Consider the following 16,180-nt stretch of genomic DNA (forward strand, 5'->3'; position numbering starts at 1 on the left):
TCTCCCAAGCTTTTCTGCTAAAGATGTCCCACATCACACAAATAATTACACAATCTTGTGCTAGAGAAGGGAGGGGAGAGGATGACTGAAGGAGCCTGCAGACAGGTCCAGTTCCTCTTCCAGTTCATTATGGTGGTAGAGCCCCAGAAAGACAGAGAGACTCATTTGTGATTGGGGACAGATGCTGACAAAAAGGCATCTTTGAATAACCACACTCAGTAGCAAACAAAACACTGTGATAGCAAAAATTATTTTAAGATAGCAACCTACATCTTAGCCAGACTCCTCGCCCCTACGCTTCCCACAGACCGCCATGAGCTGCCTTCTGGCTATGGAAGCAGAGCAGCCTGATCTGCAGTCTTCCAGGCAGTCCTGAAGTCCTGGGGCCCTTTAGAAGGTAGAAGGTGGTACACCACTACCTCTGCCTGTCCCTCACCGGTTGCAAGGGAGCTGCAGAATGGCATCTGTGCCACTGCGTGTCCCTCTCTGCATGGTTGTGGGTGGAAGTCCCCAGTAACACAGGCCAAGCTGGGACCCCCGTGTTTGCCATGGCCACCCTCACCGCTCTGCTGACAGGGGGTGACGGTGAGCCCATTCCAGGCACTCAGTCTTTCCAGCTGACGGAGCGTGTGCTACCCCAGCTGACTGCCAAAATTAGGGCACATTCACAGCATCCCTTTCACCCACCACCCTGTGAGGGTTGTGACGCCCAGGTGACGGGTGGTGTCGAGCAGGGGGTGGCACTGCCAGCGCTACCTGCCGTCTGTGTGACGGGTGTACGGGCTGCCTCTGGCCCTGGCATCTCCCGCTGCTTGTACTCATGCACGGCGAGGAAGAACTCGCTGCTCATTGCTTTGGTGGTACCAGGCTGGCACTTCATCTCACGGAGGGAAGCACCAGTTTAAGTCTGCAGTACCCCACGGCTGCATGCCAAGCCTTACATCGCTGTTGGGAAAGAGGGAAGAGAAACTGGTGCTGTACTCCTGAGTGGTATCTCGCAGGGAGGTGTCATCAGATCTTCTGTGAGTTATACTTACGACTCCCTTCTTGTTTGCTGGGAAGATACTTTCTTTTCAAAGCCATAGTCCACAAAGTGCCAGCAGATGCACATATGCTTTGCAGCAAGGCCCCTTGGCTTCAGTCCAATCTCAGGACAGACAGGGATTTGACTTTGTAGCTCAGCAACTGAGCCACTCATATATTTAATTGAGTATCTACTTAGTTGTTATATTTAATTCAATTGGGGAAGGCGCCCTGCACTTAGCTATTTAACACTGCCTGAACAGGAGTGGTCCTTTCCTCTTTTCTGTTTCCAGAGCAGTCCTGTTTCCAAACTGCCAGCCCAGGACCATGAGTCTCAGCCAGACTCACAGGGCTGAGGCCTGGAAGGGAGCCTCGGCCAGACCTCTGCCAGGATGTGGGAGCTGAGGCACAGGCTTGGGACCAGCTCTCCCAAAGCTGTGTGAATTCCTGGCTGTGAAATTATTTTCTGTCTAACTGGGAAATCCCTGCACTTCATCCAGATAATGTGGCAGTAAGGGGTCACTAAATGCTGGTCTCAAATGCAGCATTCATCACCCTCATCGCTAGGAGCAAAAAGTTCTGAAGTGGGTAGGACTTCATGATTTCCTCATTAAGGCTCAGAACAAGATGTAACAGCTGTAGTTAAAATTACCCCATCATCTCTGCTGCCTCCCACCACACAAGGGAAAGTTATTTTTAACTCCAGGTTGCCCAAGGGATGCTGTATGGTGAGATCTGTTGCGTCCTCGCCAACAGTCTTTGCCTGGCAAGCAATGTGGGGAGAGCTCTCCCTCCAGCCAGCTGGGATCAGACTAGAGAGCCCAGGCGTGGGCACCTCTGCAGACTGACCCCTCCAGGCTCCCCAGCTGCTCCTGAGGGGGCAGAAGCTCCCACTGAGGCAGCTTTGGGAGTGCAGAGGACCAGGTGCCCAGCTAAGTCCTCCTTTGCTATGCTTTTGTTCTTTTTAGTTTGCCAGTAAACTTGGTGGGCTGAACCTATTCCAGAAGCCACAGGGGCACCATGAAGGCAGGACCTAGAATGCACTGAGTCGCAAGGACAGTCAGGCAAAACCAGAGGGGATTAGCTTTTAATGTGTTTCTCAGGGCAAACCCTGAAATTGTGGGATTGCCAAGATCCCAGCAGGAAAACTAGCCAGCTTGCTGCCCTCCTGGCCACGTATCAGCTTCCAAACTCTCGCCGTATCAGGAAAACTTGCACAGAAACCTAGGAACAGCCGTGATGCACAGGAGCACCCTAGCCATCACCTTCCTATCGTATGTGGCCACACAGTCCCCTATGAATCACACTGCAGGGCACCGCTACCGTCACATCTCCTCCAGCCCCAGAGTGGTGGCATGGCTTCAGGGCTCCCTGTGGGCACCTAATGTGAAAGAGTTCAGAAGCCTCCAGAAGAGATGCTGTGTAGATGTGAGTGCAGTTATCACTGTTTGGCTTTATCTTTCTGGCTGGGAATGAATGTGGTACTGCTAAATATCTGCTGCATTTGCTCTCAGGGGTCTCTGAGCTAAACTGAGATAACTCAGCTGCGCACTCAGTCTTTTCCATACCTAACTTCATTGATGTCTGTATTAAAACACAGCAGTGTGTAAAATTGGGAGCTAGCATCCCAAGCAGAATTACATGATTTTTTATGTTACTTAGCATCTTGGGGTTAAATTTTTAGACTACAAGAACTTTTCTTGTAAAGGCTTTTCTCTGTCTGCTGTGTCATCTGCAGCAAACATCGTTATCCAGGTGTTTTGCTCTGCCTTGCGAGTTAGCCCTTGTGCCTGCTGGGTCTCCTGTGGCTCATACTGCTACATTTAGTCCCAGAGAGAAGTCGACTTACTGGAAAATGAGACAATACTCCTCCCTGCACCACAAGATGCAGCTACCACTGCTAGGACTCTGGAGAAGATCACAAAGCCAACAAGTCTCTCCCAGGGTTTTATTTTGGGTCTGTCAGTGACCTGCTGTGTGCCTGCCTTGCTGAATCACCACCATCCCCCTCCCCTCTTCAGAGCTCAGTTTCTCTTCCTGCTCCCTGGGAATAATCCATAATAATCCTTTGTAAACTGTGGGAGTCCGGTTTAAGATGCAGGTTTAAGAGCTGTGAATACACAGAGTCCAGGGGTTAGACATATTTGGCACAAGGTGCAGGATACATCTAGTACTCCTATAGAAGTCTTCCACTATCCAACACAGACATGTAAGATGCAGGACTGCAAATTGGCCGCTGAATGCGGTGTGTATGCAGGACAGGCATGAACCTCACCAAATTAAAAAAACCACCACTAACAAATATGAGCTTTTCACCTTAAATATTAAAAAATAAAGAGAGGGAGCCTCTGAATTTTGTTACCATTCATGTATACATTTATTAAGCCAAAGGAGTTTGATCATACCACTGTATGTTACTAGAGCATGTGAGATCCCTTCTCTTTAACTTTGCTAACAATGGTATTTTAAGTACTTGTTTGCTTTTTGCCCTTCAAGCTTAAAAAAATTAATCCTTTCCACATTTTCCCATGAAAGGATCTTTTTCTTCTTTTCTTTTCTTACTGTACAAAACAAATGTTTCTCAGACATGTAAACAATCATCACAGAAATGAAACTGCTGTTAAAGTTAACTTTATAGTTATGGACGTTCTGTTAGATTTGTATCATGTTAGATGTATTTCAGCTCAGTGACTCCTTCAGTGAAAGTTATTATTGTTATCATCACCTGCACTGCCATAGTGCCTAGAGGCCCTGGCCAGGGTTAAGGCCCTTCTGTGCAAGGTGCTGTACAAATACTTCAGTGTAACTCTGAGGTCCCTGGTAAGAACGGCATTCACTCTGCCTCCCTCTGCTCAGTGGCGATCCTCACAATTAATAGGAGCTGGAGTGAAACTCTTTCCAGACTAAGTCTGGAGTTGATGTTCAATTACTGTTGAAGAGAAGAGAAATGTTCCTACAGGCGAATCCTGACGCCTGCAGTCCTGTGCGTAAAGCTGCTCACACTCATGGGAATGCTCATATGAGTAAGAAACTCCTCTGGGAAAGGTCTGCAGAATTGAGTCCCTGGATCGTTGAACTCCTTTGCAAGAAAGCATGCAAGAAAAGCAGACTGATTCCTTTTCTCTAAGGTTTCATCAGTATAATTCTAAGAGAGAAACGGACAGGGTCAGTTGCTCAGTTTCAGCACCTCGAGCATTTTGAGTTCTGATCCCCAAACGAAAGAATCTCTGCTCTGCCTTGGGCTATTGTGGCCAGGCCTGGAAAAGTCTGTTGGATGCTCTTTGTCATCAGGAGGCAGCGGTTTGCCGTTACAGAATGGAGGGCCTCTGTTTTATGGTGTGAAGGCTGCATCCTAGGCAGGAATTGTGAAGATTGTGTTTGGCCATCAGTAGAAATTATTGTGAAAACACTTCAGAGCAATTGCAGCTTAAATAATGATTATAACTTGGTATTTGAGGTGAAAAAAAAAAAAGGATTACATGAAATAAATAGCAAAGAATCAATGTCCCTGCACAAACATAATGTATTCCTGCCTATGAAGCATCCCTTGCAAATTACTGCCCTTTAGGTTATGTCAGATGTTTAAATGAACCCTTTAGAGCTAAAATACAGTACTCTGAAATGAGGTTAGAAAATTTTCAAAAGGACTAATGGGAAGTGTGTACAATGCTCTCTTTAAAACAAATTTCCCACCTGGGTAGCCTAGGAGTATGAGGCCTCAATAGACATAGAGCCGATCTGAAATGGCAGCAGGCATGTGTGTCATGATCTGCATGCGCAGCCACCAGTAGTAATCCATGGGGTGGTAGCGGGTGTAGGGGGTTGTGGAGGTGAGCGCGTGGGCCACGCTTTCGATGACCGGCGAGGTGTCTGTTGAGCCGCTGTTGCAGTACGTCTCCATCTTGCTGACCTGCTCATCGAAGTACTTCCTGCCATAGTCTTTGCGCACTATCTCAGGGAGCTCGTCCCACATTTTGTCAGCTATGGCTTTGATTCGCTCAGGGCTGTACAGGTTGGTGGCAGCTATGAAGTTGCCAGGCTCCACGATGCTGACCATCACCCCCTGGGGCTGCATTTCGTACCGCAGGCAGTCGGAGAAGGCTTCCACGCCAAACTTGGTGATGCAGTATGGTGACCGGGCAGGACTGCCCATCCGACCCATCATGCTACTGATGTTCACCACACGACCTAGACAGAGGCCAGGCAAAGCACAGCTGAGCTGTGGTACCTGGTCCAGAGCAGACACCTGATACACACCGCCCAACAGATTCCTGAACATGCATCCACCCGCCCACCGCACATCCATACAGGCTGCCTGGCAGACCTGCTCGTGGCTCTATCTGAGCTTTGCTGTCCTACGCAACGGCCTTCAGGCAAGAGAACAAGCCCATTGCTTGTGCTCCTTGGCTCATTATACCTGAGGGAACAGGCACATGATGACACACAAAGCTCAGTGCTACAGGGAACACAGAAGAGGCCGGACAGAGCCTGCACGGTGGGAAACAGGATTGCTCAGCAACAAATCAGGGCTGAGCCCAGACAAGAGGAAGCAGCAGCAAAGAAAGCCTCTGGCACCAATGCTGAGCTCATTTATTTGCAAGTCAAAGGCACAAAATCCAGGAGCCCAATGGTGGCTTACAGTGTCTGCACCACAAAAGGTCAGAGCAGTCTAAGTCCATTGCACCCTTTTCTGTGTGACAGCTAGATTATAGCTCCAGGCACAGAGCAGGGGCCTTTCTCCTCTCCAGAAGCCATCCATTGTGGCTGGGGAGAACGCTGGTAGGAGACTGTGGATGCTGCAGTCTAATTAGAGGTTGCAGTTCTCTGCACTTTCTATCAGTGCTCATTGCTGAGTTGTGTTAGAAAGAGAAACTTTGACCACAGAAGTGGATACCCTTCCATGGTGGAAGAAATGTTGCCTGGGCCACATACGGCCCAGGTCTGCAGCACAGGACAACACTGTTAATGTTTGTGGATGCCTCAAGAGTAAAAAATATTCTCATTTAGTCAGGTAGTTGGCCGCAGTACAGGAAAGCTTTTGCCCTTTTATGCCGAGACCCACGCAAGCTCCAGGTCTGCATTCCTTTGCTGTATAAACCCCACCTCGCATACGTTACAAGCTCCCAAAGTAACACAGCGCACAGCTGACAAGTTCCCTGCAAGAAGCATGTCATAGTACACTGCTGCTGCCCACCCTGCCAGCACTGGCACTGCTGGTTTTTGTACAGAGGGGAGGATCACTCCTGACACTGAAATTTATGGTGAGCTGCAGCTTCTGAATAGGTAAAAGAAGGTATGATGGATTACTTCTTGCGTGGGATGTTGCAGAAGAAGGCAGCACAGATGGGAAAGAGAAATAATAACAGGTTTTCAGGACTGCTGCCTTGCTGTGTAACTCAGAGCGGTTAGGAAATCTGTCATTTGTGTGTATGCTGTGGGTCACATTCTGTCTGTACAGGTATGAAGGCGGCCAATGGTGCAGAGAGAAACATAATAGACCTTTTAGCCTTTAACACAGCAAGACATGGGGCAGGATGAGGGACCTGCTCCTGGGAGTGCCAGTCAGGAGGAGATCACTCACCCTTTGACCTCCGGATGAGAGGAAGGAAAGCCTTGGTGGTTCGCACAGTCCCCCACAGGTTCACTTCAGCTACCTCCATGTAGGTGTCCATGCTGGTGAACTCGACTTCCCCGAATGTGGAGATGCCAGCATTGTTAACCAGCCCCCAGAGCCCTAAAAGACAAAATCAAGCAGAAAGCTTTCCCTCTGCGAGACTAATGAGAGCAGCTTGGAAAAGGCCTTGCCAATAGATCACTGAACTATACAACAGAGCTTTTCATTATGACTTGTAATGATGGAAGCCAGACAGAAGAGTCTAGAGCGAACTTCAGTCTCCTGAGCAAATATAACCACAATCAGGATCTGCCTGTAGTGCGCAACACTGCAGCCACAAAGTATTGTGTATAAGGCTTCCCAGGAAGTTCTGAGCCTGCTTAAAGAGAATTTCAGCCTTGTTTAAGCTGTTCTCCTTACCATTCTCTTTTTATCCATCATGATTTTTTAAAAGCAGCAAAATATAGTCTCTAAATAATAATAGGACAGACCTTGTAAGAAACAAAAGAGTCATTATTTCAAAGTAAAATTCCTTGTGTCACCATAAGAACCAGAATGTGTGCAATGCTGGGAAGGGGGATGTGGGCATGGGTGGACATGGGTGGGCACGCATGCCACAGCCTCTCGCTTTTATTTTGCTGCAACCAAGATAGCAACAACTGAAGCTACCAACTCATTTGGCAATGAAAAGAAAGATTAAAAAGGAATTTGGAATAAAATGAACTCACTTCATGTAATAGTCTAACTGCACAGGAAACAGACTGAGAAAGGTCTGGGATGGCTTCTCTCTGCTGTTTAGAAAAATTCACTGTTATCTGTTGACTGACTGTGTCCAGATCTTTGTTCTCAGAAGCAGCCCAGAAAAGGCAACTTCACCCTGGCCTATGCTTGAGAATACAGGGCTAGAAAATTTATATAGAAGATCCACATATAAAAATTAAACATAAAGTAAAAGAAATATGTTTATGCAAAATCCAAAATAAAACATCACCAGTGGTTCTGCTTTTAAACAACCTTCGTGTGTTGAAGTATGGATGTTCTTTAGGGAAAAAATGTAGTTCACCAAAGGGTGGAAAGGTTTCAGGAATGCACGAGCAACTGGGATTTTCACAGTACTGGAGCAGAATTTGCTGTCATCACCTCAGTAGAATGAGGTAGGCAGGCTAAGAAAGTCAGTTACAGCTACCCCCTGAACTCTGAAATCTGTAGTGTATGGTAATATCCACAATGTCATTACTGATACTCAGCTGGCTTCATGTGAAATCCTTTGGAAAACCTCTCCATTTTCTTAGCTTTTTGAAAGTTTTGGGGAGACATTTCCTTTGCTAATGCCCAATCTTTGGGCACTGGCCAGGTTTTACAACAGAAAAGGAGTCACAATCAACTTCAGGTCACAGGAATAAAGCACTAATCCCAGGGCCTTGAACACCACCCTGATTTCTGCTAATGTCCCTATAGGAGCTAGTGCAGAAAAAAGCAGTTGTCTTTGTAGATGCTGTCTTAAGTGGGAAGCTGCTTTCTGATACAGCACAACATTAAAACAGGCCATTTGCTCTGCACTGCTGCTCCTCAAAGCTTTGTGTGCCCTTCAATCATATGCTCAGCTTTTGAAATATGCCCTGTCAATGCTCTCAGAGACCAGCTGAGGGAGCTCCTGCCACCTCTGTGACCTTAGAGCCCATTGCATGCACCTACCTTTCTGTGGGTCCTCCAGGCTGCTATTCACGTGCTCCACTGCTCGGTCCACTTCTTTGCTGTCACAGACGTTGAGCTGGACAGTTCTCATTCTATCACTGTTCATGTTGTCCAGCTCCTTGGAGCCACCATCTCCCTTGTCCTAGAGGGGAAGAAAGCGCTGGTTTGAATCTGGCCAAAGACCTTGTGTAGAATATCAAATGCATAGCAACCATCAAATTAAGCAAAAGAGAGTGCACAGGGCAGTCACAGAATAATCAGGACAGTCCTGCAGCTCTAAGAGGAAGGGGAACAGACAAGAATGCTCCTGCAGAACACCATTCCTCGAGCATCTCCATCTGACCATGAGCCCTGCCACCACGTCAGTTGGTACAAACTGCTTCAGCCACCAAGAAAGCAGCCAGAACTGGATCTGCCCCAGCAAGGCAACTCCTGCCCAGTACAAGCTCCTGAGATCAAGCTATACCCCACTGCCGCAGTGGTGGGAATGGGCTGCCATCCTCGCTTTGGCTTGCATAAGGGGCACAGCAAATAGTTTGGCAGGGGTATGGTATAAAATAGCCAGTGAGTGGCTGCACATGTACACTGCATGTGCTTCTCAGTCACGTTGCCAGCTCTGGGAGCAACAGTCCTAGAAGAGGGACTGCCTGCCCACCGCACTCTCCCTTCAGCTGATCTACGCACACAGCTCCCACTGTCTGGAAACCTACCTGCTGCCTCCGACAGACTCCTACAGAGTCCAATCATCAAGTGCCTGGCCAGCTTCCCTGCTAGCAATTCCCCCCAGCGCCTTTTCCAGCATCTTGCTCTCTTCTTTGCCTCCCCCCATGAGCTTTTTCTCACTCCCATTTCCCATCTCCACTCCTTTTTTCTCAGCTCAGAACAAGATTCCCCCAGTATACACATATCCACTCACAGCCCAGACAATTAACTGCAGCCAACCCCTGAGATACCTTTCACATGGGCCAGACGCTGCTACCAACACGGCTGCCACACCCAGACCTAGTCCCTTCACAGCGGTGAAGCCTGCCTATGGTGCTTCCAGGACACGGACATGGGATATTAATACGAGTTTGGGACTATCCCTGAATCGCTCCTATGTTTATAAGCTACTGGACTCTGCTGGCCACTCCAGGGTACTTCTGTAGATGATGGTGAGGTCTAGCTCTGAAAATAATGACTTTTTGGGAACTTCCCTGTCTTTACTGCAAGAAACTCCCTCTGTCCCCCCAGTATCATCCCTCACTAGAAGTCTTTTACTCTCCACTAACAGGCTAGACATGAAGCATGTCCCACAGGACCATCTGATAGCTGCTTAGCTCTTCTTCCCCCACCGCTCAACCCTCCAGGTAGCCCGCTCACTGTGTCAGCATCAGCAGGCAAGCATGGGAGTGCTCTTCACTCTTGACAGACGAGGCTTTTTTGGACAGATAGCTTTTTTTCCTCTGACCTGAAACAGGCTAGGTCTTCATAGCAGGGCTCCTTCCTGACTGCTGAATGACATTAGATTGTTCTAAACATCTTGAGCCACAGGTGCTCCCTGTCAGAGACTGCCAGCAGTCAGTTGTCAACGAGATGCTGCTTGTCTCTGCAGTCTGAACCCCAGCTGCCCATTTGCCCCCCCCCGGAGCGACAGTTCCCTTTAGACACCACGCTTTAGATACCACAAGAAGGTGGCCATACATCCCCCTGTCTCCCTGCCACCTGTCCTCCAAAACAACCTTCTCCTGGCTCCTCTCATTCCTGGGCTTAACCACTGTGCTCACAGACAGCGTACTAAAGTTAAGTACCTGACATCTCCTCTGTCTTCTCCACCCTTCCTTATTCCACCACAGACTGTTAATACTGGTTAGTGTTCATCCTTAAGAGAAGGCATCTACTACGCTCTCTTCACACAGAAGCATACTGCATACAAAATGGAGCAGTTAAAAGTCCCATGCACAGCTTAGTGGTAGGTTTTTTTTTTTTTACAGTGACTGAAAATAGAGCTTCGTGCTAAGTTTGAGGCTCACTCAAAAGCACTGTGGTGCTGAAGCCAGTGTGTATGGCAAAGCATTGAAAAGCATACAAATGGCACATGTGGGAATGCCAATAGGGAATCAGCAAACGCAAGCATGCAAGTCCCTTGGAAACAGCAGATACGGCTAAAGGGAAGAGGAAGAACAATAAGGCCAAGGTGTGTCTTTCCCTGATCCCAGGTCTATGAGGTGCTACAAGATCTCTGGGCCACAGCAACACGCCAGCCTCAGAAGCCTCGTAAGCTCTATTTGGACCTTCACAGTATCCTCTTCTTCCTCCCTTACAGGGTTGGCTCAGCAAGCCAATATCCCTCCTGCCCTCCCACCCACATGCAGCTGGGTGCTTGGACAGGGACCCTTGGGGCTGGGATCCTGGCTAAGAGTTGGACTCTGGGCATTAACTCAGACCCACAGGGCTATTCCCTTGGCTCTTCAGAAAGGACAGATGGGTAGTGTTTAAGTCAGGCACCCTGTGACTGTGTCATGGTCTCCCGGCATGGGATGCAGCCTGTCCCACAACCCCCGGGCCCATACGCAGCAGAGGAAGGACCTTCTCATGCTACGCCGAGAGACCAGCACATCTCTCCTGTCAGCCCCAGGGTCCACTGTGCCATGGCAAGAGGACCCAGCTCTTGCATATAGAAAAAGTACACTGCTGCCTCATTTTCCTGTTTCCATGGTCACCCTCTGGGGCCCATAGCTTCAGCTTGTATCTTTATCAGTGTGTCCTTGAAGTGGTATGTAACACCCTATTGCTCTGAGTACCCTTGCTGAGCCCTACAGTGATTGGCCTGCATGCTGGCTTGCTCAGATAAACTCTGCCTTCTCATCCCCCTGCAAGCCCCAACAGGCCTGAGCACACAAAGCAAAGCAAAAAGGGCTTCCACCACATGCCTGACAGCCGTGACAAACATCACATATGTCCACGGGTAACAGGTAATGATGGAAAAATACCTTCTTCATCTTGTGTCAGCTGGCTCCTCCAGCTATTAACCAAAGAGGAAAAAGTAAGACAGCTGCAGCGTGATCGTTCATTGGATCCAGTCTACCACTGTCTTTTGGCAATGAAGCATCAACACAACTCTCACATGAATATATTTGCCAGTGAAAATGTTATGAAGAAACCGTGTGTGAAATAGCACACTGTTAGCACAGATCCATCCTTGGGCTCCCCTCAGTCGTGACCCTAACACCTCTCTCAGTTTTCCTTCTGTAAAAATACAGTCAGGTGCTCAGGATCTGGCCGCTCTGGGAAACCTTTCCTGATGAAGAGTCAGCGCTGCACACACTTTTAATCTGCAATAAGGACGTGGCATTCCTAAGAACAGTGCATACCCTGAGGACACAATGGCTCCCCAAGCTGGAGTACACTTCTGATGTGCAGGTGTGCTGTGAAAAACAGTCCCATGAAAATAACACTGAAGTTTCATAGTCATTTCCTCTCTGTCAGGGCTAGGACAAATATACCCAAGAAAAGATGATGCTTCTTATTTCTACCTCCACTTCTATCTAGCATCTAAAAACACACCAGGCTTTTTCTGCCCCTAAAATCAGCACCAGCAATAATTACACTCTGATCAGAATTCTGCTCATGGTTCTGCTCATGAAACCTGTGGCACAGTGAGAAATCAGCTCAGTCTCCTGGACTTGTTTTAGTTCTAAAGAGCAGTTCTACATAAAGTATACGGCCTGAAGACACATAGGAGGCCAACCTGTTAACCAAGGAGCTTTCACATTTTACAGCAGTTTTCTGATGACAACTGCTGTTACCAGTCTTGCTGTAGTCACACAGATTTTGGAACATGGGATGTGAGTCCAGCTAAAGAAGCAGTATTTAATTACACAGTGCTACAGCAAAGCTTTCTGCTGATTTTTGGCGAGGAAATACATATTGATCAAAGCCTAAAAGAGTATCTGGCATGCTGCTGCACGTTAGCTTATGCTAAAATTGTCAGAAGCCAAGATTTTCCACTAACATGCATTCAGTAGAATGAGTACTGAAGACACCAAAATGGAAGGGAGCTTTCAGTGACAGCTAAAAGACATGCTCACTGAAAATGTGGTCTTTCTGGCAGCTCAGACAGAAGAAGTGAAACCCAGAAGTAACTCTGCAGCTCTGAAATTTTTGGCTCCTGTCAACAAAGAGGCAGGCTATTATTCTAAACAGTGGGTTTTAAGTCTGCAACGTTCTTATATTCTCTAATGTTGATCTTCGGTTACAAAAGCTGAGTGGAAACATCTGCCAAAAAAGTACTCATCTACCATCTCTCTCTGCTTGACACCTTTTGAAAAGCAGCAGTTTATAAGAAGTGTCTTGTTCTGTGAAGCCTGTAGAGGGAGCCCAGGTTAACAAATAAACCCTTGACCCAAAGCTGAGACACCAAAAGGGACAGAGCTATTGAAACACAGACTTCTCTTTTGAAAAAATGCAGCAGAAACACTAATAATTTAAATTTAAAACTAATCATTTAAGCAAAACTTAGTAATAATGGAAAAATTAACAGCAGAAAGAGTATTGATAACATTAAAAAAGACCTGGCAAATTCTCTTTAAATAATGTAACTATTCAAGATACATTTATAGTGATGAGTGAGCTAAAAGATTAGAATCAAAATAACTGACCCACCCCAAGATATCCTGAGGAGTAAGTTTTTTTCTGTTGGGAAATGGCCACGCAGCTAAAAAAGTGCAGTGCTTCATAAGGAAAGAGAGGCTAAAGCTCTCTCTTATTTTCCATGACCAGGCATCTCTGACTGCCATACAGAGCGCTCCTGGAGAGTATATCAAGACTGCGTCACTAAGCTATTTGTGGCCTGATTCTGCCCTCATTTGCACTAGTGGAACTCTATCGCCTTCACAGAGATTTCAGGAGACCCTCAATACACACTGAGGCACGGCTGTACTCATGAATATAGAAAAATATGCTCATACCACGTGTCATAAGATCACTGGTGGCTTGGTATATGTCGCAATTAATCAAAATAAACCCTGCATAAATACGTATAGTCTGAGAGCAGGGCCAAAGGTCCAGACTGAAACTCATCCCAAAAATTGCTTATGGATAAGCCTATAAAATTAGATTTGGGGTTCCAGTCCATCAGATATTGAACAGACCACAATGTTGTGATTCAAGTAAGAACCTCCCTAGTTACCATTCAGTCCTGGTTCTGGTCTAGACCAGGTTATGCTCTATGAAATTCAAGTACCCTTATCTTTCCCTTTGGGCTACCAACCACCCTCCCTCTCCTTGGCAGAAAGCTGTGCTGAGTGAAGAGGGAAGATTGGATTTGCTACGTGTCTGTGCACGTGCCACAGGTGAAGAATACAGTTTTTGTTTTCCCTACCTTTTGCAGGCAGCCAGCGTAAACAATGAAGCCTTTGCCATGCAGGTGCTTGGCCAAGGCAAATCCAAACCCTGAGTCACAACCTGTTATAAGCACAGCTCTGCTGCCAATCTGCAAAACAAAACAGAACAAAACACACTGGAATTGAGTATTTGAAATCAGTGATTTGCAGTGCACAGAACAAAACCATGCCCTTGGCCAAGAGCAGTCTGTTCCAGGGACATTCTCTACACTCATTGCCAGCTACTGCCACCCAGTGCCTCCTGAAGACAGGAAACAAAGGTTTCATACCGAGTTCACTGCAGTGAGGCAGGATCACTGTCCTCCCAACACAAAGAGAAGTTTGGCACCTCTGGCAACAGGCTCCCAAGGCAGAGACCAAGCAAACCACCATTCTCTGGCAGTTCACATCCATCTTGTAATCTGAAAATATACCAGACAGTTCCCAAGACACATTTTCCCTTCAGTAGGAACTGTTCCTGTATGTTCAAAGCAAGCAGGAGTCCACTCTTCTGTGCCATGCATCCCGTAAGGCATGGGGAAGATAGCTTGACTGAAGAAAGGATATGGGTTAACCTTACTGACTGCTCACTCCTCTTTCTCTAGCACAAAACCCAGCACTAGAGGTATTATAAGAGCTACACAGAATCAAGTGGGTTTAATATTTGAAATTAAGACCAGTTGGTCATCAGTCTTTTTGTTCGTTCGTTTGTTTTTTGGTCTTCTTATTCTTCCAACTCACAATTTAAATAGAAGTATACCTCCTTCCTTCTCCAAACCCCTTCTTCTAACCCAAAGAGAGGCAGCAGTTAAATGACATGTTAAAAATTGCACGGTGGATCAGACATTCCAGCAGCAACAAGTACACATGCAGCAAGGTGCTGCTGTGGGTGGGATTAGGTAATAATTACTTGCAATTCATTCCAATTAATCTCTTAACAAGCTAGAAATTTGGCTTTCCCCAGCTTACACAGGGACTGATCAGGGTCACACTGGAAGCCCAGCAGTGATGCAGGGGCCGTATCTGAATTCCTCTGAGACTCTGTCCCAGGGTTATGGAGCAAGATGTGCGTGCTCTAGCACTGCTACAGTGCTGAGTTCTGTGCTACGAGACAGGCAAGAGAGCAAAACATCCCCCTTCCTTTTGCCTGGCACTGTTCCTGGCAAGCTAGCACTTTCAAAGAGAGGGCTGTTAAAGAAGAGGGCCACTCTCCAGATCAAGAGGTGAGGATTTATTTACGTCTCTTTACACAACCATAATCCAAAAGGAGTGCTTTATTAAGAATTTGTCATGCAAATTCCCTCCACTTTAAGGTGGAAGATTTAATCTGCTGAGTGAGTTCCAAAAATAGAAAAAACCCACTAGTCTGATTGTTTATTTCCATCCTTAGCAGCATGTACCATGCTACGTCAATGGAAGATCTGTACTAGGAAAGAATGTGGAGTATGTTGGAGAGGTCCAGCTTGTAGTCCTTCTGGCAAATCAGAAAGAAGAATTTGGTCACCAGGCTTCAGGGACTTTAAAACCCCAGCTCAGCAGAACTAGTTCCTGGAAACCACAATGACACTCACCTGATCGACTTCACTTGCATAAGAGCGGCTGCCACATGAGGACAAGAGAGGGAAGCAAAATCTTTGCACAGGCCTGTTAAAACAACAAAAACCAACAGAACAATCAGGCATGGAATATCTTGTCCGTACCCTGGTGCTGCAGCATATACATGAAAAGGAATGTAGTGTTGCCTATATACATGATGTAGACTGTCATTTGAGAAGACAGAATCCAGTCTACAGTTCTCCTTAGTCTGAGCCTGTGTGTTTCCTACAGTATGAAACATTTGTTTCTCAAAAGACCTTGATGCTATTTCCAGCTGCAGAAGCTGTCTGGATATTACCAAGAATTCTAAAATAGCTCTTGCTCTGGAGGCACAGAGCTCCTTCCAGCCGCAAAGTGGGCAGTACAATGTTTTCATTTCCAAGAGCAACAAGACTCTCACTTAAGAGTTGCACAAAGTTGGGGTAGAGGAAGTTATTAATTTGTCTGATGAAAGTATTCTGCTGTGGCATTGTCTCTGATACCCAGCGTAAGGTTGAATTTGCTTGGATCTATCTCACTGCTTTTACACACAGCTCCACCCTTCTGCCATCTTGGATGACACTTCTTCCTCTGCAGTGGCTACCCATCAGATACTCTTAGATTTTATATTCTCTCTTTTCAACTGTTTAAGCTAAGAGACACTATGTCTTTGAGTAATACCTGCCAAGCAGATCTGACACTCCTCTGCATAGTATGTCTGACTCCTGGGAAGATATACCATGTTCACAAAGACAGACCAGAGCAAAGCAACAAGGCCTTCCAGGAAGTGAGATTCTATTTAGAAAAGCTATGCTACCAGTAGCATCACACCGTCTTACATCTTGCCGTCATTCATCAAAACTGGGCCTAGACAACAAACCAGAGTGACCCTAGCTTCTGTCCTTGCCAG

General features: G+C 46.8%; 1 protein-coding gene across 2 annotated transcripts in view; it reads right to left on the reverse strand.

The window, feature by feature from the left end:
- The window catches only part of BDH1 (3-hydroxybutyrate dehydrogenase 1), a 20,056-nt gene continuing 3,876 nt past the window's right edge, over positions 1–16,180 (reverse strand). The window contains exons 3-8 of one of the 2 annotated variants that reach the window (XM_052802987.1): positions 15,267–15,339; positions 13,695–13,805; positions 8,333–8,474; positions 6,605–6,757; positions 4,717–5,211; positions 1–3,133 (exon numbers count right to left, since the gene is read on the reverse strand). In XM_052802987.1, the coding sequence (XP_052658947.1) occupies positions 4,742–5,211; positions 6,605–6,757; positions 8,333–8,474; positions 13,695–13,805; positions 15,267–15,339 (949 nt within the window). In that variant the 3' untranslated portion in view covers positions 1–3,133; positions 4,717–4,741. Of the gene's footprint in view, positions 3,134–3,376; positions 5,212–6,604; positions 6,758–8,332; positions 8,475–13,694; positions 13,806–15,266; positions 15,340–16,180 lie in introns of those variants that run through there. The other variant, XM_052802986.1, reaches the window with a different exon arrangement.

The sequence above is a fragment of the Harpia harpyja genome, chromosome 12 (assembly GCF_026419915.1).
Source record: "Harpia harpyja isolate bHarHar1 chromosome 12, bHarHar1 primary haplotype, whole genome shotgun sequence".
Lineage (NCBI taxonomy): Eukaryota > Metazoa > Chordata > Aves > Accipitriformes > Accipitridae > Harpia > Harpia harpyja.